We start from the raw sequence: 22,746 nt of genomic DNA on the forward strand, positions 1-22,746 counted from the left end.
GGCTGCTGATCATTTGAAGTCCAATATATGTCTTTCAGGATGAGGTGGACAATCAGAACCCAGTGTTAAGAGACAACCCTCAACTCCATGAAGAAGTGAAGAGCTGGCTTAAAAACCAGAAGGTGCAGGAAATCTTTATGCAAGGTAAGCATTAATTAGGTGTTGTTTCCTAATAGACTGTCCAGGATTCATAGCTCCTAACTAGGGCTTGGCAGTATGGACCAAAAATAATATCTCAATATTTTGAGGCTGAATGCCGATATACGATATTTATCTCGATATGTTTTTCTTTTCATAAAGTAATTATAAAAAGGCATCCATGAATCAAAGCTTTATCCCAAATGGCTCATGGACACATTTTTAACAGCTAAAAAAATAACCTACTAGAACACTCAAAAATATAATTATAATGCAACATAGACCATCTCAATATAAACGATAGTCTCATTTTATATACATTTAAAAAAAAATCTCGATATTTTTAAAATCTCGATATATTGCTCAGCCTTACTCCTAACTATCATCTTCAAACAGTATAACCTAATAATAATGTTCTTTTCTGTGCAGGACCTTACTCACTGAATGGCTACCGTGTACGTGTGTACAGACAAGACTCAGCCACCCAGTGGTTCACTGGAATCATTACACACCACGACCTCTTCAGTAGAAACATGGTTGTTATGAATGACCAGGTACATGATTAGTGAAAAGGAAATCTGCTACTGTTAAACAAGTCATTTGACATGTACTGTTGAATTAAGTCAACTCGTGAATTTACTGTGTCACTGTGTTTATAGATTCAGAGATCAGGTTAATGGAGTTCAGTGTTTAAATTCCATGTCACATAGTTTTTACATGTTTTATAGTTAAAGGGTTTTCAGTGTGGTAGATCATGGTATTTATTTCTATGTCTGAAATAGGGCTGTCACAAGCTATTATTTTACTAATAGATATTTTTATTGATTATTCTGATGATTAAGTCATCGGATACAAAAGTTGCCACATTCTGCAGATTATTTACTTAATAACTTAAAATTATGAGTTGTAGAAATACATGAAAAAATGTGTATTTGTCAAAAAGGTAAACGGCTGATTTAAAATCAGACATGATAAACACTTTATAAGTAAGAAACCATTCTTACTTTTATTTAATAGAATAGAAGAGAGAGGCATCTGTAGCTTGATGGGTTGAGTAGTCATCTACCAATTGGACGGTTGTGGTTTTGATTCCAGCTTCCCCCAAGTTGCCCTACCAATCTGCGTATCGGGGTATAAATGTGTGCACGTTAGTGAGTGCAAGTGGGTGAATGTCGCCCTAATGTACAGTGCTTCTAGTGGTCAGTATGACTGGAAAAGTGCTCTATAAGTTTAATCCATTTATCATTTACCTTTATTACCCCTCAGTGGGGAAACTGGGGTGTCACCGTGGAAAAAATAGACAGACGACACCAGACCTTTAAACACAACATTAATACATTTGAAAAAGCTACATTTAAAGTTAAGCTTTACAGCAGAAGAGAAAGACTTATCAGAAAGGGGAAAATACTGAGCACATATTAATAGATAATAAGGTATGTTGACATAAATATGAAATGCTCAAAAAAAAAAAAAAAACATAATTCGATTTACAGAAGGATGTAATATTTAAGTCAAACCTTCTTATGCCTTGCCTTGCCTTGCCTTGCCTTGCCTTGCCTTGCCTTGCCTTGCCTTGCCTGTGCAGCGAGTTGTATTCAACTCGCTGCACAGTTTTCTTCGCTTTTTAAAGTGTCCCTACACCTTTAAAACTTTAGGTCCCTGCTTTTTGTCAGTTGCTTTCTCCATCCATAACATATAACTGCATATATCAGCGAGGAAGGCTATCATTAGTGTAGCCACCATGTTGGAACAGAGTGCGCAGAATAGATCAACGTCATTTAACGAAGCTTCGAGGCAGATGATTTTGCTTCTATTAATTTTATGAATCGAGGTCCTCGAATCATTAGATGAATCGTCACAGCCCTTGAGAATCAAAATAGGAAACGGGTCAAAAACAGAGTATGAAAAGAGCTGAGCAGTTGTTAAAATGGTGAGAATTTGTAATATAAACACAGATAGCTCTCCCTCTCAGGAGAGAGCGGTGTTAAGGAGGAAACGCAGCAGACTTGTTGAGTTGCGTAAGCGCAATGTAATATAAAGAAATCAGATCTATTTCTCTAACTGAATTGGAAGGTCATGGTCAACGATTTAGACCATTGTTGTCGTGGCCTACCACTTTGTAGCTGAGTTGCTGTTGTTCCCAGGGCTTCCACTTTGTTATAATACCGCTGACAGTTCACTGTGTAGTATTTAGGAGCGAGGAAATTTCACGACAGTACTTAACATATATATATATATATATATATATATATATATATATATATATATATATATATATATATATATATATATATGATTTATGTTATATGTATACAATAGAGGTTTTGTGGTGACAGAGTGCTCTTAAAAAGCTAATAAAATTGTGCATTTTCTTGCCCGTAAATCTTGTTTTCTTGCAGCTGAAAGCCTCTGTTTGTTCACTGTCATGAATGTTACCCACTTTGTCTGCTTGGCTGTAACAGCCCTAGCCTATAACAGGCTCTCTAAAAAGTTAAAAGCCTAGAATGTGCTTTATTTACATAAGTACCATTTAGATTTTTAGGCACCAAAAAATGATGGTATAAGGACTTTTTATGGCCAGGAACAATCCCTTGATTAACTGTGAACAGTGTAAAACAAGACTGCTGTGTGTGCAGGTTCTAGAGCCTCAGAATGTGGACCCATCTATGGTGCAGATGACCTTTCTGGATGATGTAGTCCACTCATTGCTAAAAGGAGAAAACATCGGCATCACCTCTAGACGAAGGTCACGATCTAGCCAGAACAACTCGGCCCATGTGAGTATATGGAAGCTCCTGTATTTTTAATACCTCTACATTGTTCATGATAGATTTTTAGACATTATAGATCAAGCTTTCTGGGAATGGAATAGTTTTTTTTTCTATCTCACATAGCTGACAGCTAACAAAAGATTTAAAAAAGAAAAACAAGTGGGTCACATTAAGTTCTTTTAAAACTTAGTCATCTACACGTAGTCATGGTTGAGAAAAGTTTGGGTGTTTTATGCGTGGTGCTCAGTCACCACTCACAACAACATTCTCTGTTGCTCTGCTTAGACGTTAGTTCTTTTCATGTCATTAATGTGTCAGCTTAATGCATGAAATCTATCATTTCCTTTTATATTATTTTCTTTTGTGTTTGCTCTTTATTTTTTTATTGTCAGAAGATACCTCATAAAACAAACATGCAGATTTCAGTCGGTTACTTCTGGTCTCTCAGTCATTAACAAAATCTGTCCTTGTCCCACATTCATTTCATTTTGTTTCATTTTGATTTTCTTTTTGTTTTTATTATTTTTGATACATTAAAGATGGCAGGAGGGAGACCCGTCGGGACCACTGGCAACTCTCAGGTACCCTTAAAGACCCCCACCTCTCTACCAGCTTCCAAAACCCTCTTACCTACACTTTCCAGAACACATTCTAAAAGCAGAAGTTGAAGCTAAGTGTAGCTTAAGCCCCTTTCAGATCATCGTTCCACAACAAAGACACAACCATGAACACACTATTGTGGACCACTTTGTCCTTTCACGCATTACAAGTTGATCAGTGAAAGTCACGTATCCTGAGTTCTTTTAGGGCAGGCAGCTGAGACTGTGGAACCGAAGGGCATTCCCCCTACATCCAGCTGAGGTGTAGTGCTTTTAATACAAGGCAGACTGCGCACCATATTTTTCTTTGTAATAACCTGTTGTTACCTGCACCAGATTCTGCTGATCAGCTTATTTCTTAGATCTGAAGTACACTGAAGGATCATACAGTGGCCCTGTTCTCCACAGAACCACAGGTTCCAGTTTTCTCGTCTTTTCACTTTGTTTCATATTACTGCGCCCCAGTTGTTCTACAATCCCGTAACACCCCCAACACTTTGTAGTTGTTACAGGTTTTTGACAACCTCCTTGGGTGAAACAGGTCTGTTGTGTTGGTTCACTTGAACTCCCCACTGTGTGTGAGGACCTTTCGTTGATTAAAAGGTGTAGAGACCACATTTAGATCACAGAACGAAAGTATGATCTGAAAGGGGTTCACAATTCAGATCAAATAGTTTTTTAACAGTTCGTTGCCGGACTACCATAAAATATTTTAAAACCTCTAATTCAGTCTTGGTATTCACCTACAATGTTTAATTCCTGTATTGTATGACTCTAGTGTTGCTCCCTCATCAGATGTACCAGGTGTGTTTTCAGCATTTTAACTCTTAGATGATCTCAGTGCAGCTGGTATAAGTGCTGCAAGTCTGTCTGAAACATGACTCAGCATGAGGCTTTAGGCAGAGTGCTTTTCTTTAAATTCTCAACAATATTTAGTTTCCTACCTGCTGTTGATAATAGACAGTACTTGCTAAAACGTTATAATGGGATTATTTTATGAGACAAGACTGAAAACACTGAAAACAAAAATAAAATAAAATCCGAGCACAAAAAGGTTACTGTAGCGCAAGCTGCTTTATTGTGGAGTTTTACATGCCCTACTTTTACATCAGTTAACAGTGCTCTCTGTACAGCATGTTGCATGTTGTTATCATGTTAGCTACGTTGTCAGCAGCAGCATGTAATGAATTCCATCTAATACCTTATTTTTCGGACTATAAGGCACACTTAAAATCCTTAAATTTTCTCAAAAAATGATGGTGCGCCTTATAATCCGGTGCACCTTATATATGATTACCGTTGTGCTTAATGATTGATTTTATGTGTTACAATGCACTCAAAAATCTGTTAAAATATGTAAGTATGACTTTGGTTCGCAACAAAGCTGCTCCGCTCAATGGTCCTGTCTACAAGACTGCCTGACTGTAATGTCCAAACTAGAAGTGCATTCATGTAAGGCAGTCTGCGCCTGGAATACGCGCTAGCGACAATAAACCAATTAAGTTAATTCAATATAAAACATAAGTTTATTTTGGCCTTATGTTAGAAACAGGGCAGTGTCCTCCATCTGTCTCCCGACAGAGACGGATAGGTCTACCTCTCAGAAGAGAGCGGTGTTAAGGAGGAAACACACCGGACGTGTTGCGGTGCGTAAGCGCAGCATAAGCAGGTCCTATGCTTAGGTCAGCTTTTCATTTTAATCAATCAATAAGTGTACACTACAAGCATAATACGCGTGTATTTACGCTACGCGATGCCTAAATTAAATTGAAGTTCTAATTTCAGATGTGTATACATTCCTGTTTGGCAGGGAATAAACGGGAAAACATCTTGTGTCAAAGTTAATTTCCAGAAGTATCCTAAAATAAGAGTCGTGAAAAGTAAAGCGCCATGGATGATGTAGTTGTGACAAGCTAACAAACTAAAATATGCGATTTCTAATCAGATTTGGTCAAGACACAGACTTTTAGATCAAAACATAGGATATGTTACTGGTAATTTAATACCTTACCCATATATTACTGGTAATTTGTCTTTCTTTAATCACTTAGCCATGACAAAAGTTCTTCTCTCCGCAGAATCATGTAGCTGCATACTTTGCAGCGTCTGGTGTAAATTTGCGCTTTTAAAAACACGCCCGTAACCCGCGCTGCTTACGTTACGCGGCCAGTGTATTTCCTCCTTAAGGTGACCAGATTTTATTTCTCTAATGTAAACTGGGGACGTCTCTGATTTTGTTAAGTACAGACTCTCTGCCTGGGGGTTGGTTTGTTTTGTCTGAACTGCAACGTCGACGGGGCAGGGAAGGTGCGTTTGGCAAAGCTCTACTACGTTGGAACAGCGGCAGGACTGGGTAAATACCTCTTGTTGCGCTAACCTTTTTTTACTCCATCATGATACACTGAAATTGGGGAAATTTTGGCTGGGGACAGGTCATCCAAAATGGGGTCTGTCCCCTGAAATCGGGGACATCTGGTCACCCTACCGGAGGGGCGGAGTGATATTACACACTTGGGAAGACTATGTAAAGCGCCTTATAATTCGGTGCGCCTTATATGTGGACAAAGATGCATATAGACAGGTAAATTCACTGTGCGCCTTAAAATCTGGTGCACCTTATAGTCCGAAAAATACGGTAATGTGCCGTTCACATAACCCCACTTAAAAAAAGTGTTACAATCTCTGAAATGAACCTTCATTGTCATTTACAGTTTAAAATAAAGCAACATATTCTTTATATTTAAATATGTATTTACTACAAAGAAAATAGGCATTGTCTTATTATGAGACATTTAAAAAAAACTCTGGAATTATCAGTTAATTATACCTGACTGACTTTCTTCATATGGGGTTTTAATTGTTCCACTGTTCCCTTTGGGAGGTTTCAACCACTGATGATTAGAACCCTCATGTTTGTTTTGATCTAAAATGTTGAAGTTGTACAGTACCGGATGTGAACTGTGACATTTTTCTTCTGTCATCTGCTGATACTCTAGCAGGGTACGGTTGTCTTCTTCAAGTAATGGTCACAAACCATCGCTTGAAGGATCTTTTATATGCTTTTAACATTTGGCTTAATGATAGAACCCAGAGTCCAGCTGTGGTCAGTACAAATACAAACTACAACCTTTAAACTAATTATGAAGGTAGTTTGAGTTTATTCTCTAATTTTGATGTTTGCTCATGTGCATGTCTAACTTCATTTATTTGAACAGAGTCATTACACACGAGCCCAGGCCAACAGCCCCCGTCCCATTATGATGTCATCAGGACTCAATCCTAAAAGCTCACAGGGACCTCAGGCCTCTCAGCATCAAATCCAACAGGCAGTTAGCCAGTCTTACCACTCACCAGGCGGTAATGGCCGTGAACAAAGAGAGCAGCGCAACGCTCGCTCTTCCAGGAGGAAAGGATCAGATAGCAGTGTTCCAGAGGAGGACAAGGACAGGAAAGAAGAAACCACTGGGCGAGGTGAGAACAATCACTCACACAAGTCTGAAATTAGATGAATTTACATTTAAAGGCAGGAGAGTTGCAATATAGATTATATATTTATAGATTGCAATATAGATTATATATACAATATATATTTATTTTGCTCCAGAAAAGATTAACCTTTTTAAACATCTAGACTATATGTTTTCTTCATAAATCCACTGGAATATTTTAAGTGTGTTTTCTTTCCCCAACAGATTATCCAGAACACCAATAAACCTGTTTTTACAAAACAAAAACAACAGCAAAATGCTAATTTTATCACACATAAGTATCAAAGTTACTACGAATGTCAACACAGCAATCTAGGTCACCCAGGCAGTCAGCTGCTCAGTCACTTCAGTCTTCTCAGTTTTGTGGCTCATACACCCCCCCATGTGTCCAGACCACAGCATTGACATGCTTTTTACCTCTCCTGATCTGTCACATAAAACCAGTCCTTGTAGGATCCAGGCTCTAGTCCTCCTCACTGCTAACCTTTCAGCAGAAGGCCATCACTCTGCCATGTGTACAGCTTGGTTGTATACCTCCTGCTTCATTGCCCCGAAGCTGGGAACATTTGGCTGTGTCATATTTGTTTGTTTCTTCCACAACCAGTCTACTGACTGGCCTTCAAAATCTTAGATAGGTCCTAAATACACGAAAAATTGAAAGATATACATAATTAAGCCTTTAACTTGACAAGCCAGCTCAGCGCTACTACATAGTGGTGTGTGATCATTGTGTTCACGTTTGAATGTGTAAATAATTGTCTTTTCTGCTCTGCACATCACAGATAACGTCTCGTCTAAAATACTTTTAGTCAAGCAAATCAACAGTTGTTTTGTTTTTTTCTTTTATGGGGGGCTTTTGTCTCCTTATGTTCTAGTTTCCTTGTCCACTCGTCAATGTTTTCAGAATTCAACGCTAAACAGCCCTCACCTCTGCTTGCTTCTGGAAAGTCAAATTTTCCTCTCCAGATGATGTTTTGAGCTCAGTACATTTATCTTTGTGTAACATGATAAAACTAAAAGCTGGTGTTTTCATTTATCCAGAATCCAAGGCCAAGATCAAGCAGACGGCAAGCAAACGCAGGAAAGGTGAGGAAGATGAGAAGAAAGCTGGTCTGAAGAGGCCGAAGGCTGACATGACGTCAGATCTGTCAGAGAGCAGTGACTCAGAAAACCCCCACAAGAGGACCACCCACTCATCATGCTGCTCCTCCTCTTCATCGTCCTCGTCATCTTCTTCTTCGTCCTCTTCCTCCTCAGAGCCCAACTCTGAAAATGAGCTAAAGACTCGCAGCAGTGATGTAATAAAAAGTGCCATTTCCAGTATGGAGGACGACGAGAAGCCAGTGTTCAAGGGACCCAAAATGAACGATACCTCATCTCTCATCAGGTGCATATCTCCATGGGCGGAGCTTCAAGCACCAGATGACATTAAGAAAAGTGCAGTAAAGGAATCAGGTCAAATTCTATCAAATGAAGAGGAGGAGCTAGTGGCAGTGACTCAGATCACTCAATCTCCACTGCAGCAAACATCTCTTATAGCTGACATGGCACAAAGTGGCCCCACGGAGAACAGCAAGAACACTGTAAAAGGTAGGCTACAGTATGCTGCTGTGTAAGGGCTGTCAGCTTCTGTCAGCTCCTGTTTACCCTGTTTAATGTTTTGTCTTTTAGCATCATCTCCATCCCAGACACCACCACTGTCTCAGCTCCATGGCAGCAGCGTGATAGACATTACAGATGAAGCTCAGGCCACTGTACACCAAGAGAGCTCAGAGGCAGTGTCAGCACTGCTTGCCTCCCAGAAAGACGAGTCAGTTGCCCACTCTCCATACCTCCCCCTCAACCCTTCCCCTGTTTCCTCACCTCCGGTACCTACGTCCCCTTCCCCTTCAGAGGGATGCCGCAGAACCGAGCTGGACTCGCTCTTGAAGCCGCCAGGAATTTTAGGAAGCAGTGTTACTTCGCCCAAAAGTTTAAACAGCAAGACAGAGTTTGCACCAACTGAGGTCATGAGGTGAGTAATGGTAGTTGTTTTTGTCTGAACATGTTAAGGTCATGCAGCAATGTAAACAACTTTCTTCCACTTAGCTTTCCATTAATATCATTACATTTGGATTATTTTTCTGATCCCTTCCTGAGGTCTATCTAGCAACACAAATGCTTTTTCCAACAATAAAACAGACATCTGTTTTCAGGGATGGACTCAGGAAGGTGGATTTTTGTTTCCAACAGACAAACTTTTGGCAATTTGCGACAATCAAATTATATTCTTTAGGACATCCGAAAATGACCATCGAGCCGTTTACTTGTTGTGAATGAGAACATGCTGCATTGAGCGTTATTGCTTATAATAATCAAGTTTAAACAGACGTGATTATCCTCATACTTCTCAGTATATTAAGGTAATGATGGTAAAATGTGAAATAAACACATGCGTCCTTTTTCAGTTGTAACAAAGAAAAAAAAATGACAAAGGACGCATTTATCCCGTTGGATCCTGCACTCACGACACAAGCAATACAAATTCTGTCAGGGATAACAAGCAGGACATTTAAAAGCATTTCTCCCCATCAGAACAGACTCCACCGACGTCTTCATGGCCAGGAGGCGTTCAGTACCCCGACTCTGTGGGAGTTTTCAGTGCAGCCATCCTCAGCAGCTGTTTGTTTACAAAATGCAGATATGTTTACCAAGGCAGGTAAATTATGTCGCGACTCTGAGCGCTCTCTCTTCTGGCGGGAATGTGACTCTGAGCTGAAAGTAGAGGAGCAATGACTAGCTTAGGAGAAATATTAAAGGTGGCTGCACATTTTGTTGTACTGGGCACCGCGAATACTCTCTGCAGACATTTTAAACTTCATAGCTGAGCACTCTTATTGGCTATTTGTTGTGACAAATTCTTACATTTCCCACAGCAGACACCCACCACACACCTGTCAGTCCGTGGTGCAGGTATGCCGCACAGCTGCCTTGGAGACTTCTTCCCGCTGAGCAGTTTAGTGACGTCACGTACGCTCGTAAAATTGAGCTCTGCACGTACCTGTCCTTGGACTCATGTAAGCGTTATTAAGTGGGAGCCTAGAGACAGAAATAGCTCAGGGTCTGATCTGGCGCCATTTAAAAAGACAAATTTTAATAAAATTAACCATGAACATGCACAGACGTATAATAATTTACTGCATGCCGTGAACCTCTTGGGGGGCAGGCGATTTTGTTGGTGTGGCGGGGCGCCACCCTTGTTGAATAGTAGGGAAAAAAACACTGGAACAGAGATAATATATGCACTCTCACAAAAACTCAGAACATTCCTCTGAGTAAGACGATGGAGCTTCACCTGATCTCATTAAACCTAACAGAGCCAACTGACTGATTTAGCTTTATTTGGAAGCTGTCTAAATGTATTTCTCCCATCAAAATGGAAGCTGTGACAGAATGTACAGTAAGAGTTTTTAAGAAAAACCGTATCTACTTCTCAAATGCCTTTGCTGGTTTAATTTCATTTAATACTTTTATGTGTTGGTTCTTGTAATTCTAAAAATAGCACAGAAAGCTTGGTTTTCATGACCATGCACCAGATGTCATCCCAGTTATCTTTTTTTGAGATCAGGGATCAGGTTGATTATCCAGGATCAGTTACAGGACAGCAGTAATGATTTATGTCAGCTGTCTTTATAATGGTTTAAACATCAACATTAAACAGTGTTCAGGCTGTGTGTTTGATCCTTGCATGTTTTTTCCTCTTTTGTTAAAGAGTTTCTTTTTGTCCTGTGTTTTTTTTAAGGCCTGCCACATCAACAGCTGAAAACTCACCCATGGTGGACAAAGAGAAAACTGTTCTCTCTCATCTCCAGCTTCACCATCAACAGCAGCAGCAGCAGCTGCATGAGCAGCAACACAAACAACAGCTGCAGCAGTACACATCTGTCCACCATGGAGTTCCGCCATGTTTATCTGAGGATTACAGAAAACCTCCACAGCAGCAAACACCCCTTCACAAGAGCAGTGGCACCACCACCCCTGACTTGGCCAAATCCAAAGTGAGCCCTAGCCCTACACCCACTACTGTTCAGCTCGACTCCCAGAAACAGAAGCCCCCCAACAGCTCTCACAACCAGCTGTATTCTAACACAAACCCAGCTGACCTTCTGAAAGCCAAGCCCCATCCTGGACTCCTGGACATCTCCAAACCTAAAGCAAATACGTCTCCTGAGGTCAACAAGCATAAAATCCTGAAGTACCCAGATTCCACCCCGTCTCCAAGTGCTCGCTTGCCCATTAAAGTAGACTTAGCAGAACCTCCACGCTCTGGTTTCAAACCAGTGCCCTTGCGGGCAGAGGTGGGTGGAGTCAGTACAAGCAGCAGCACCAAGAGTCCGCTGATCATTGACAAGAACGAGACTTTCACAGTTTACAGGGACCCAGCGCTAGTTCGCTCTGACACAGACAGTTCTGTCACTCCAACTAATTCCTCTAACCATGTGACAGCCTATCTCCATCCCCACCTGCACACCTTGCACCCACCCTCCCCTCACTCCGCCTGTCTAACGTCCCCATCCCATCCCCATGGTGCCTCTCACCTCCTCGCCCCTTCTCACTCCTCGCCTCTACCTCATCCACACCTTTTGCCCCATGGAATGCTCTCAGCTATGCATCCCCCTCCAGGGTCTCTCTTTGGAGGGCACCCTCGGCTGGACTCCTCGGGCAGTCTGAGTCACCTTGCCCTCCCTCACCCAGCTACCACACATCAGCAGCAGTTCCTACAGGTGTGTGTCTTGATACATAGTAACTACAATAATACAGACACCTTGCACCTTTTAAACTCTTCCTTTTTTGCCTTATCCTAGAAGTAGTAATAATGCTGTATTAGCAAAAAGATCCCGTGAAAACCTTCTCTCTGTTTTCAGGGCCATGGTGGGACAGCAGGTCTTGGTTTATACCCTATCATATGGCCTTACAATGGGACACCACCCCCATACCCCCCAGGACTCAACCTACCACCAACTGCTAAATGGGTCCACTCTGAGAGTCCCATCACTGTGAATTCTGAGGCATCTCTAAGGAGGGTAGGTGTAATCCTCAGAGGTCTGTGGGTCTACAGCATGGATTCTGTTCAATTCCATTTTATTTACATAACAACAATTTACAACACATGTCATCTCAAGGCACTTTACAAAGTCAAATTCAATCAAATCATACAAATTGGTCAAAAAAATCCCTATCTAAGGAAATCCAATAGATTACATCAAGTCTTGACCACCAGCATTTACTCCTGAAAGAACATAGAGCCGCAGTAGACAGTCGTCTGCATTGTCGATGGCTTTGCAGCAATCCTGCATACTGACCATGCATGAAGCTACAGTGGAGAGGAGGTTAGAGAAGACAGAGCAGAGACACAAAAAGCTCAGAAGCACACACTGATCCAGGAATCCTTTCTATGTTATATGGTAATAGATGTATCAAATATTTTCTTGGGGTTTTATGAGATCAACTCACACAAAGCAGCACACAACTGTTATATGTAAATAAATGAAAATAATGTACCATTTTCCTGCCATTTAAGACTCTGAAAACGGTGGTGTGCATTTTGTTTTTAGGCTTGCTTAGCCAATACTTTGTAGAACCACCATGTCCCACCACATTCTCCCTAATGTCCTTCTAGGGTCATTGTTCTTCAGTCCCAGTCTCAAGTCTGCTGCTGGACTGGACTGAATTTAGCTCCATACATCTCAGCTCTGAGCAGCTTCCCTGTCTCAGTTTCATACTGCTAGCATGCATCACAGCAGGGATAGTGTGTCCTCAAGTCTTTGATTTTAGTCTCTTCTGAGCAGACCACCTACTTCTTGGCTGTTTGCTGTGTCCCTTACATATGATAATCTGCATACTCTTCCAGTAAAGCAGCTCCTCCTGTGCTAGCATGGACATCTTGGTTTCTTCTCTGATTAATACTGTTTCTTGCTCTGTTTTCTTTAAGCATCTCTACGCTGCAACATAACGTTTGTAAATCTTTTCACTTAGATTCTGTTTGTAAAACATCTGTCTTAAAGTAAAATTATTTTTGTTTATTTTATAAAGTTTTCTTAAGTTTGACTTTTCTGTATTTAGATTAGACTAAAGGATTAAACAAGCCCAACATATTTTAGTTTTTATCCAGCACTGTTTGGGACATGGAGACCTCCTCAACCCGAAACCAAGATTTCAGATATTCCTCTGATTTTTATTGAATTTTCAATCTTGTATAATAATGTAATTTATCATACAATATGATGCCAAAGGTTCTGAGTTAAATGTGAAAATCTAATTTTCCACAGTGGTTCTTAAAGTACCATTAGAGTTGTTGCTGGTGTAAAGAAAGTGGTGAAATTAACAAGAGTTTCTTTTCATCCTGTGCATGTGGGACTTAATTGTACAGTCTGTATGGACCTATGGCTTTTCTTTTCTATATATTTAACTGTTTCTAACTTTTTGTAACTTCGTTCTCACATTAACAATTAACCAGTAGCGCTAAAGTACTTTTTTCCATGTCTACATTTTGTGCGTCTTGTGCAGAACACTGCTAGTCCATGGCTGCATCAGGCTCCTGGTAGTTCCAGTGATGGTCTCGGTTTATTGAACCACATTCCAGTCAGGCCAGCCAGCGCTGATGCTCATCGCCCCTCTGCTAAGATCAGTGCACACACAAACCCATCAATGTCAAAGGCGGCAATGGATGTTCATAAAGAGTAAGACAACAAGCCCTTAACTTTCTTTTTTCCAAAAAAATACGACTGGAAGTTTGAACTGTGAAACAAGGGATCAAGTGAGTCTAGTATCTGTTTTGTGTTAAAAGCTAGATGGATTTGTCTTATTTCTTAATTAAACTTAAAGGTTCTATGTCATGCTTTGTTAAGCCTTCCAAAGTCAACTATAGGCATATATATGATGAAATATTGCCTTTGGCACTACAGAGTATTCATTTGTTATGAAATATTAGTTTTCTGGTGCCATTTTTCCAACCTGGAAGAAAAACGCTTGCCTTCACTCCGACGCCATCTCTCCCCATGTGGGGTCGCCCTAGAGCCGCTGTAGCATGGTCTCAAAAAAGAGCAGTTGCTGTGCAGATTAGGGCCGCTTCATCTCAACTTTGAGCTGGAATGATCATGCTTTGCCTCAAATCACCGCTCGTTGAGCATGTTGTTTACTGGGCAGGGACGGCGCAGTCAATGTAAGCACTTCCTGGTAATGATTGCTCTACGTAGACCCGGTGTTGGCCACTCGTTTCTCAGAGAGCAGAATTCACAAGGTTTCAGACATGCATGAATCAAGCAAAAATACCGCTTTGGGTAGGTTTATGATGAAGGAGTAGCATGATAACATAGTTAATAGCTCAAAAATGTTGATTTTGCACGATCTAGGCCCTTTAAATATCTTGCTTAACTCTAACTGCTTGGGTGTTGAAGCTATTTATTTGTTCTCTGATCCTAATATTTTATGTATTTTCAGAGAAGAGCATTAAGTAAACATTAACCATCATTGCTTATTTAGTAATTGTTAACATTTAAAAAGGGGAAAGCAAAATGTTCAGGTAGATCTAAAAAAAGTAGAACATCATTAAAGAGTAAAATATGTTTGGCACTTTTTTAGAAAGTGAAACTCATGTTGAGTCATTACAGATAATGTGAAATGTGAAGCATTTGATGAATTGTATGTCTTGTAAAATGTATGTTTATTTCTATGCACTCAGTGTTGGTTGGGGCTCATTTTACATGGAGGCAGTCAGCCTGTGGTTCTGCTGAGGTGTTCAGGAAGCCCAACTTTGATAGCAGCCATCAGTTCACCTGCATTATTGGTTCTGGTGTCTCTCATCTTGTGGTTGACAATACTCCATAGATTCTCTCTTTTTGCGGCCGATCAAGCACAGCAGCTTTCAGAGAACGCTGTAGGTCAGAAAACAAGGTTAAAGATTGATTTAATACAGACTAAGTTTTGAATGATGTACCAAGCAGGCAGAGTAAGTTACACCTGGTGCTGACGTTCCCTCATTAGTTTAACATTAAGTATTAACATTGTTACAATACTATTATATGATTAATAGTGTTTTATGTGCAGTTAGCATTTTAAGTAGCATCATTAGGTGCTGCTCATCTCATAGTCTTTGAATGATGTAAATGAAGGATTTTCCACTGCCCTTGGCATTACAAGAAAAATTTCCCTATTTCATGTTGTACTTGGTTTTCTTGTGATGATGTTTAAGGCAAAAATGTTTGCACTGACTTACTTAATTTGTCTGTATGCAGAGATGTGGAGAAAAAGGGCTTTGTGGATCCCATGAGGAGTTTGACTTTGGCTCAAATTAAACAGGATCAGACAGACAGAAGTCATACCCCAACAGGAAAAGATGTCCACCTGCATCGCCTTTACCTGGATCCACACAGCAAAGCCCATATGACAAATCCACAGGTACATGCCTGCACTCTGACTGCTTGGAAACCCCCATAATCCTTAATGGCTTTCTTAACAACAGAGATGTGACTTAGAATCAAGTCTGACTCGAGTCACAAATTTAATGGCTTAAGACTCGTCTTGATAAAATCACAATAGACTTTGGACTTGAGGCGTTTGACTTAAAAATTTTCCATTAAAATGTCACTTATACAATGCCTCTATTAACGTTTAATCTTAATGACCTTATTATGCTAAAAATATTTTAGCATAATAAAAATGATTTCCACATGCAGCATGTCAGAAGTCTGTCTGTGAGTCACTTATAGATTCTTGGGTCAGTTGTGTTATTAATTTCCAACCAGTTAATAAGAACTTCTCATATTTCCCCAAATCCCACAGAACATAATCCTACATTATTTAATCTTTTAACACAGATTAGAAGGTGATACACCAACATGTTTATGTAGGAGGAATGTCTGTCACCCTGTATAGTCACCAACTTGTGCTGGACAGTGACCCCTACCTTCAATGTTGAGATGTACAGCAGCAGCATTTATTTCAACGCCATGAAACAGGAGTAATCTCATTTGAATTACTTACTGAAAAATAAACATGTATATAAACGTAATGTTGAAATCTTATCTTATGAAATGATGAATTAAATCTAGGAATGTCCAAGTGTAAAAGCATATCTCCAAGCTATGGTGTAATAAAACAAAAATGGGGATTTCTTCTCATAACATAACAAGATGTGGTTCAGTGATCAAGTACCCATGTTTGTGAGCCACCAAATTAATCAAATTTTTGTTAGACTGTAATTATGTGTCCTTAGTGATCCAGGAGCAACAGAACAGCTTATTGCATGTCACCCTTAAAAACTCCAAAACTCCTATAAACTACAGTCAGCTGTCACCTAAGAATAATAAAAATGCTTGGTCTCAAAATACCAAAACTTACACAAAACTGATGCTTTTCAGTTTTTGGTGTTTCATTCTTTAGTAGTCTCTGGCGAAAAAGGGAAAGCAGTGATTTAAAAAAAAATTCTCCTGCGTATACCTGCTTCAAATTACCCAGAAGTGTTTGCACTAAGACTCCATAGAGGTAATGTGCACTTGGTTTAAAGATTTAAGATGAGATTTGTTATAAGCCGACTTCCAGGACTGTCAAGTCACTTTTGCCATTTTCTTCTTCATTCACCGCTGTTTTTATTTGTTGCAGCACAAATTAACACTGTAAAGCAGGAAATACACCAGACGCGTTGCAGTGTGTAAGTGCAGCAAAGCAACATACGCGTGTCCTAGGCTTTGGTTAGCTTTTCATTTTAATCTGTCAATTAATTTACACTAGAAGCATAAGCATGTGTACGACGCGTGTAGTTTCGCTACACAACGCCTAAATTAGATTAAAGTTCTAATTGCAGACACGTATGCACTGCTGTTTGGCAGGGAATATACAGGATAACAACATCCTGTGTCAAAGTTCACTTTCGAAAGTGTCCCAAAATAAGAGTTGAGCCTCAGTTGGGCCACAAGGTGGTAGAAGTCACCTTGTTGCTGACGCTGCTGATTGACTGACTTCACTTGTTTTTGCAGAGCCTTTCATCTCACAACACTTCATCAGCTATATATATATAGATAGATAGATAGATAGATAGATAGATAGATAGATAGATAGATAGATAGATAGATAGATAGATAGATATAGATATATATAGATATATAGATATATTAATCTTGGGGGTGCGTCAACCCGGCTGGGACATGGAAGGTGGTGCGCGGCTAAAAAAGTTTGGGAACCCCCTGCTCTACATGCATGCGCAGTAAATTAATCGGAACAAGTGTTTAGATGGATGCTGATCGGATTATAGATTATAAACCAGCCATCTCAATCAGAATACAAATTCATTCTGGTGGTCATAGATTGGTGATTAAGCTTTAAGTTTTAAATTTGCTGACAAAGTCTGAGTGAAGGTACTGTATGGGAGAGAGGAGCAGGGCTCTAAACCAACTTTCAAGAATCAAGAGTCTATTGTTGTTCTGTAACCATAAGGAAATGTTGGTGAGACACTCAGAATGATAAGAGACAGACCTAAATTTAAAAGACAGAAAAAATTAGACATAAGAATCTCTAAAGGACACCTTCAAAAAATGTAAAACTCTTAGAAGAAATACAATTAAATATCTAATACTATTGTCAACGCTTTGAAGTAAAAATGAGAAAAACTTGTAGAATAAACATCCTTGGGAGAAAATTTGTACAAGGACAAATGTAGCATGTACCATTTACATAAAATGCAGCTTGTGCTGAAACAGTCTATGAAATGGGCTGGTGGTTTATTTGATTGTCAGAAGTGGTGTTTTTGCTCTGGTTGCATTGTTATGACAATTTCTTTCCTAGATGCTAGTGCGTCTAGAAAACAAAAGGGTGAGGTTCAACCAAACTGCATTTGACATGCCAGTTTTACAGCTTCCCTTTTGTTGTGTTAAATCACTGTTCACATAGACAACATTGACTATTAAATGATGACTAACAATCTAGTCAACATAAACCTCTTTATTTGAAGCAAAATAATTTATTACCTAATATTATTGTAACACAACACCAAAGTAGCAACTTGTTTTGTGTGCTTATTTGCTCTCAGTCCAAATGTTCTATTTTGGAATAAAGAAGTGGAAATAAAGCATTTTTTGTCCGATCCCTCGATTAATCGTAAAAATAATCGACAGATTAATCGATTATTAAAATAATCGTTAGTTGCAGCCCTAGACACATGCTTGCTTCATAATCTAAAATGTCCCTGTCTAAAAGTCCACAGAATACTCAAGCAGCATAGAGGTCACTGTAACAGGAGAAAGAACCAAAGAAACCATTTAGTCAAGAATGAAAATGTCAGATGCATGTTGTGCTTTCTCTCACTGCATGTCAATTACAGACATATAAATTCATACAAAGGTATGTGACGAACTTGGCCAAAGTGGGTCAGCAAATGTAACCATCAAATGTTCTGGTGCTCTCTGAATGGTTTTTGACATCAGTGCAGGACATTTCTGCATACAGCACGAAGAACCAAAAGCTAGAATATAAAGCTATGTTTAATTTAATTAATTACACTTGTTCTGTACTGTTCAGTTATAACATTATGTTAATACTATTTTACAATTTCTTACATTATTTGGATTTTTCATTCCAGGAAGTACTTCATGCAGCAGACCGAACCATTAAATACAAAGAGGAGAATCGTCAAATCCTGAAAGAGAGCATAGAGGTCGCACCTTTCACTGCTAAGATACAGCGCCCCACTGATCCCGGGCTGGACAGGGACAGAGAGCGGAACAAAGATCCAGCATTCTCTGTCCGGATACCAGGTCTTGCTTCCTCAAGTCCAAAGACCAGCCACACACACCCCCATGTCATCCAGCCAGAAAAAAGCAGCTACTTCACCACAATTTCCAACAGCGTTGTGAATGAACCTCCTCGACTCTACCCCACCAAGGAACACATTTCTTATTATGACAAAGTATCACATGGTGCTCCACTTGTGGGTGTCAGTGTTGGGGCAGCTGTGCAAAGCCAGGGAACTCAGAGTTTGGGCAGTTACAGCTCGAAAGCTTCTCTCTCTAAGCCCCCTCCTCTCATTAAGCACCAACCAGAGGGAGGAGAAGGTTTAGCAGGAAAAATTACTGAGCAGCTCAGCCAGCAGGCTACTCTTATTCATAATCAACATCTCACAAGCATGGACAGAAAGGATCGTCACAGCCCCGCCACCTCAAACCCCTCCTCCACATCATCCTCCTTATCCTCAGTCTCCAACCATCATCAGCAGCACCAGCTCAGGGCAATGCCATCCCTGTACCGCGCTCCTGTCTACCATCCGCCCACGCAGCTTTCCTTAGAACGTAAAGAGAATGCAGAACGAGAAAAGGACAGGGAGAAAGGCGCCTATGGTGGACGTCTGTCACCCCCAACCCTCACACCCATTCAGCCGGTCAGTTTAGCAACAGCTGGCACCAAAACATCCGTGGAGCAGCAGAAGCCCCCGACCCTAGTGCCAGAACTCAGGGATGTTAAACTCCATGGAGTCACTGCTGCTGTATCCTCAGTAGTCTCTACCATCAGCGAGGATGTTATGACAGATGGGTGGCGAGGGAGAGAAAGGATTCAAGAGAGAGGAAGTCTGTTCTGTAGAGAAAAAGAGGTGTTGAGGGGTAAGCCACAGGCAGCGATGGCGTCAGTCATTGTACGTCCAACCACATCCGTTAAGTATGAAAGTCCTGTTGGTGCTAACAAATCTGGTGCTACACTGCATAAGGAGGTTTCTCTGTCGTACCCTTTGAAGCTTCCAGGAGAATGTCCACGTCTGAGAGAGACTGCTCAAGAACCTGGAGGTGGGAGAGTTATTCAGCCCAACTCCAACATGGTGGACATTTCTGTTCAGTATAAAGTGCCCTCCATTCAAAGCTCTCAGGGACCTGTAGGTGTCAGCACTACAAACTCTCTGTGTAGGTCCCCTGTTGTATTCCCATCAGCTGCTGATGTGCAGAATAAAAACCCACAGTCAGGATATTCAGCTTGGGATGAGTTTGGAGCCCTTAAAACTGTCAGTGGAGGCTGGCTGCCCGGCCTCTCGGGAACTGAGAGAACCAGCCGTGAAGGTGTTGATTCATGTTCCACATCACCAGGGCTGCCTTTACCTCTGATTAATTCAACAGGAACAACCCTACTTGGTCAAAGCATCACCCTTACTTCTGGTTCCATTTCTGTCTCTAATCAGCCTAATTCTCCCTCTTTTGTACATCTCAAAAAGCACAAGGCTGCCTTAGCTGCAGCCCAGTCCAAGGCCAACCTCCCCGCTGCTCCTGTATCAGTACTAACTGGAAACTCTTCCTCAGCTTTGGATCCAGTTGAAAAAACTCCCAATCACAGCTTTACCCCGCCACCCTGTTCTAGCTCTGCCTCCTCAGGTGATATTAGTAACACTGGCTCGGCTTCTGGGAGCACAGCACCAGGCAAGTCCAGTCCGATACTTAATGGCCAGTCATCTGGAGCGACCTCACTTAGCTCAGCACAGCCCAGTAACTACCACAAGCTAAAGAAAGCCTGGTTAACTCGGCACTCTGAGGAGGACAAGACTGCTACAACAGCCTCCTCTAGCACTAAAGCAGAGAAGCTGCTCACCACCACGACCAGCACATGCAACACTACAGCCATGTCAGATATGATCAAACCCTGTACGGTCAATCTCATAGCCTCCACGTCCACTGAGGTTGACATGAACAAGGACAACGGAGGCAGAGGTGAGCGAGAACGAAACCTGGAGGGGAAGAACTCTGGATCAGCAACAGCGGGCGGAGGTGGAGAGGAAAGGAAATCAGCTCATTTTTCAAGGCGGGGGTACAAGCGGCCATACGACTCAGGCTCAGAAAGTGGCGGGGACGATTCTGATGCTAGTGAAAGCAAGATGGAGGGCAGAGCAAAGCGCCAGTCTAAACCAACCTACAAGAAAAAACAGAATGACATGGCCAAAAAGAAAGGAGACCATGAGAAGGAGGAAGAGGATTTGAAGCCCAATGGTATCTTTAGATCAGCGCGCGAGAAGACGAAACTTAAACTTGCAAGCAGCAGTAAGTCCTGGATTGTTAATGTTTGCAACTGTGTTTGTATTACATTGTTCTTCAAGTTCAAAACATCAGTAGATAAAATAAAGCTGTATTATTTTCTTAGTTTTGACCAAAAGTATATTTTGTAGTCCGAAACCTATAACCGATCCTCCAGCAGATCTTCACCTGAGACCAGTGGCTCTCAAGTCTAGGCTCCCTGTTAAAATTTCCAGTTTTGTCACAATATAAATGAGACCGGGATAAATCATTCCACAGCTGTTTACATACTGTGTAATGGGACATGTTGCTTCATTTAAAACTAGATATAAACTTGTCTATCATTTGGAAAATGCAGTCATTATTGATGCAGGGGGGATTTTTTTTTGGGGGGGATTTTTTGCGGCTCTAGTGGCTCGCTTTTTCCGAAAGTAGGCTGACAGGAAGGGGGGTAGAAGAGGGGGAGAGACATGTGGCCAAGGACCGCGGGTCGGATTCGAACCCGCGTCGACCGCGTCGAGGGCTAAGGCCTCTGTATATGGGTCGCGCTACCCGCTGCGCCACATGCGCGCCCCAAGTGACTTTTTAATGTAACTGTTAACTGGTCTTTAGATTCAACCAAAGCCTATGAAGCAGGCAGGTAATATTCATTGTTTGTTTGCTAACACCAAAAGACTTGAGGTTTAATGTTACTTAGTTAGTTACTTTTGATCTGCTGTCCTTTCTTCTGTGCTTGTCCTTTTTGTGTTCTACTCTCCTTTCTTGTGTCCATCCTTCCTTTCTCACATTACACTTTTTGGCCTTCCTTACTTGCCTTTCAATCCTTTCTTCATTCATCCGTTATGTCCTTCCTTTCTTTCTTCCCGTCTGAACTCAGACAACTTTATAGACTTATATATATAAAGCCTTCCCCAACAGAAATATCTGCTATAAACTCCTGATGAATGTTTATTTTTTATATTTGAAAATTAAACTTAAACAACTGAGAACTCTGAAGGTATTAAAGAAATTTATGTAGAAACCCTTAAATAGCCATGCAACATAATTGCTCAAAAACATTTCTCAGAACGGATTTGCAATATAAATTAAGTTTTATTTATATGTAATCGGTATCTGTCATGTATTCAAACATGGGTACTACTGATGACTTAATGTGTGCTCTATTCAGATGGCATCCCCTCGTTCCGTGCTGAAAGACTGGAGGAAAGTGAAAAAGCTCAAACAGACAGGGGAGTCCTTCCTGCAGGATGAACTCATGTTCAGAAATTGGACCTAACCTTCAGAAGTGTCGGGAATGCCGAGTTTATCCGTAGTAAAAAAGGAAGAGGAGCCAGCACACTCCCCTGTCTTCTGTCGTTCTACTATTTCAGACGGTAAATGACATTTTCACCATTCTGGCTCCTAGATAGGACATTTATTTTTGGATAATAGCTTTTTTTTATAAGGACCTTCCCATAACATTTGCTTTGTTAGTTACAGATGTTGAAGCATAATTATTTATAGTATCAGACTTCATTCTATGATGATGCTTTATTAATAATTCTGAATCAGTTGTATGGAGAACACTGCCACCATTACAAGTCATTTTTGCAGTTCTTGGTAAATGATCAGTAGTTGTGAACCTAAGCCAACTGGTGAATGATTGAAAAAATGAATATTTTCAATCATTCAGCAGTTGGCCTAGGTCAGGTCCTGTTGCCTGATCCAGTTGAGCTTCAGTCATCAGATCACTTTG

General features: G+C 40.7%; 1 protein-coding gene across 1 annotated transcript in view; it reads left to right on the forward strand.

Annotated features, from left to right (window-relative positions):
* The window catches only part of jmjd1cb (jumonji domain containing 1Cb), a gene marked incomplete in the record, with an annotated part of 181,357 nt that overhangs the window by 107,071 nt on the left and 51,540 nt on the right, over positions 1–22,746 (forward strand). Inside the window, 5 exon segments of the mRNA XM_036142383.1 lie at positions 39–144; positions 568–692; positions 2,775–2,915; positions 3,449–3,490; positions 6,724–6,845. Of these exon segments, the coding sequence (XP_035998276.1) occupies positions 39–144; positions 568–692; positions 2,775–2,915; positions 3,449–3,490; positions 6,724–6,845 (536 nt within the window).

This window comes from Fundulus heteroclitus, chromosome 10 (genome assembly GCF_011125445.2).
Source record: "Fundulus heteroclitus isolate FHET01 chromosome 10, MU-UCD_Fhet_4.1, whole genome shotgun sequence".
NCBI classification, from domain to species: domain Eukaryota; kingdom Metazoa; phylum Chordata; class Actinopteri; order Cyprinodontiformes; family Fundulidae; genus Fundulus; species Fundulus heteroclitus.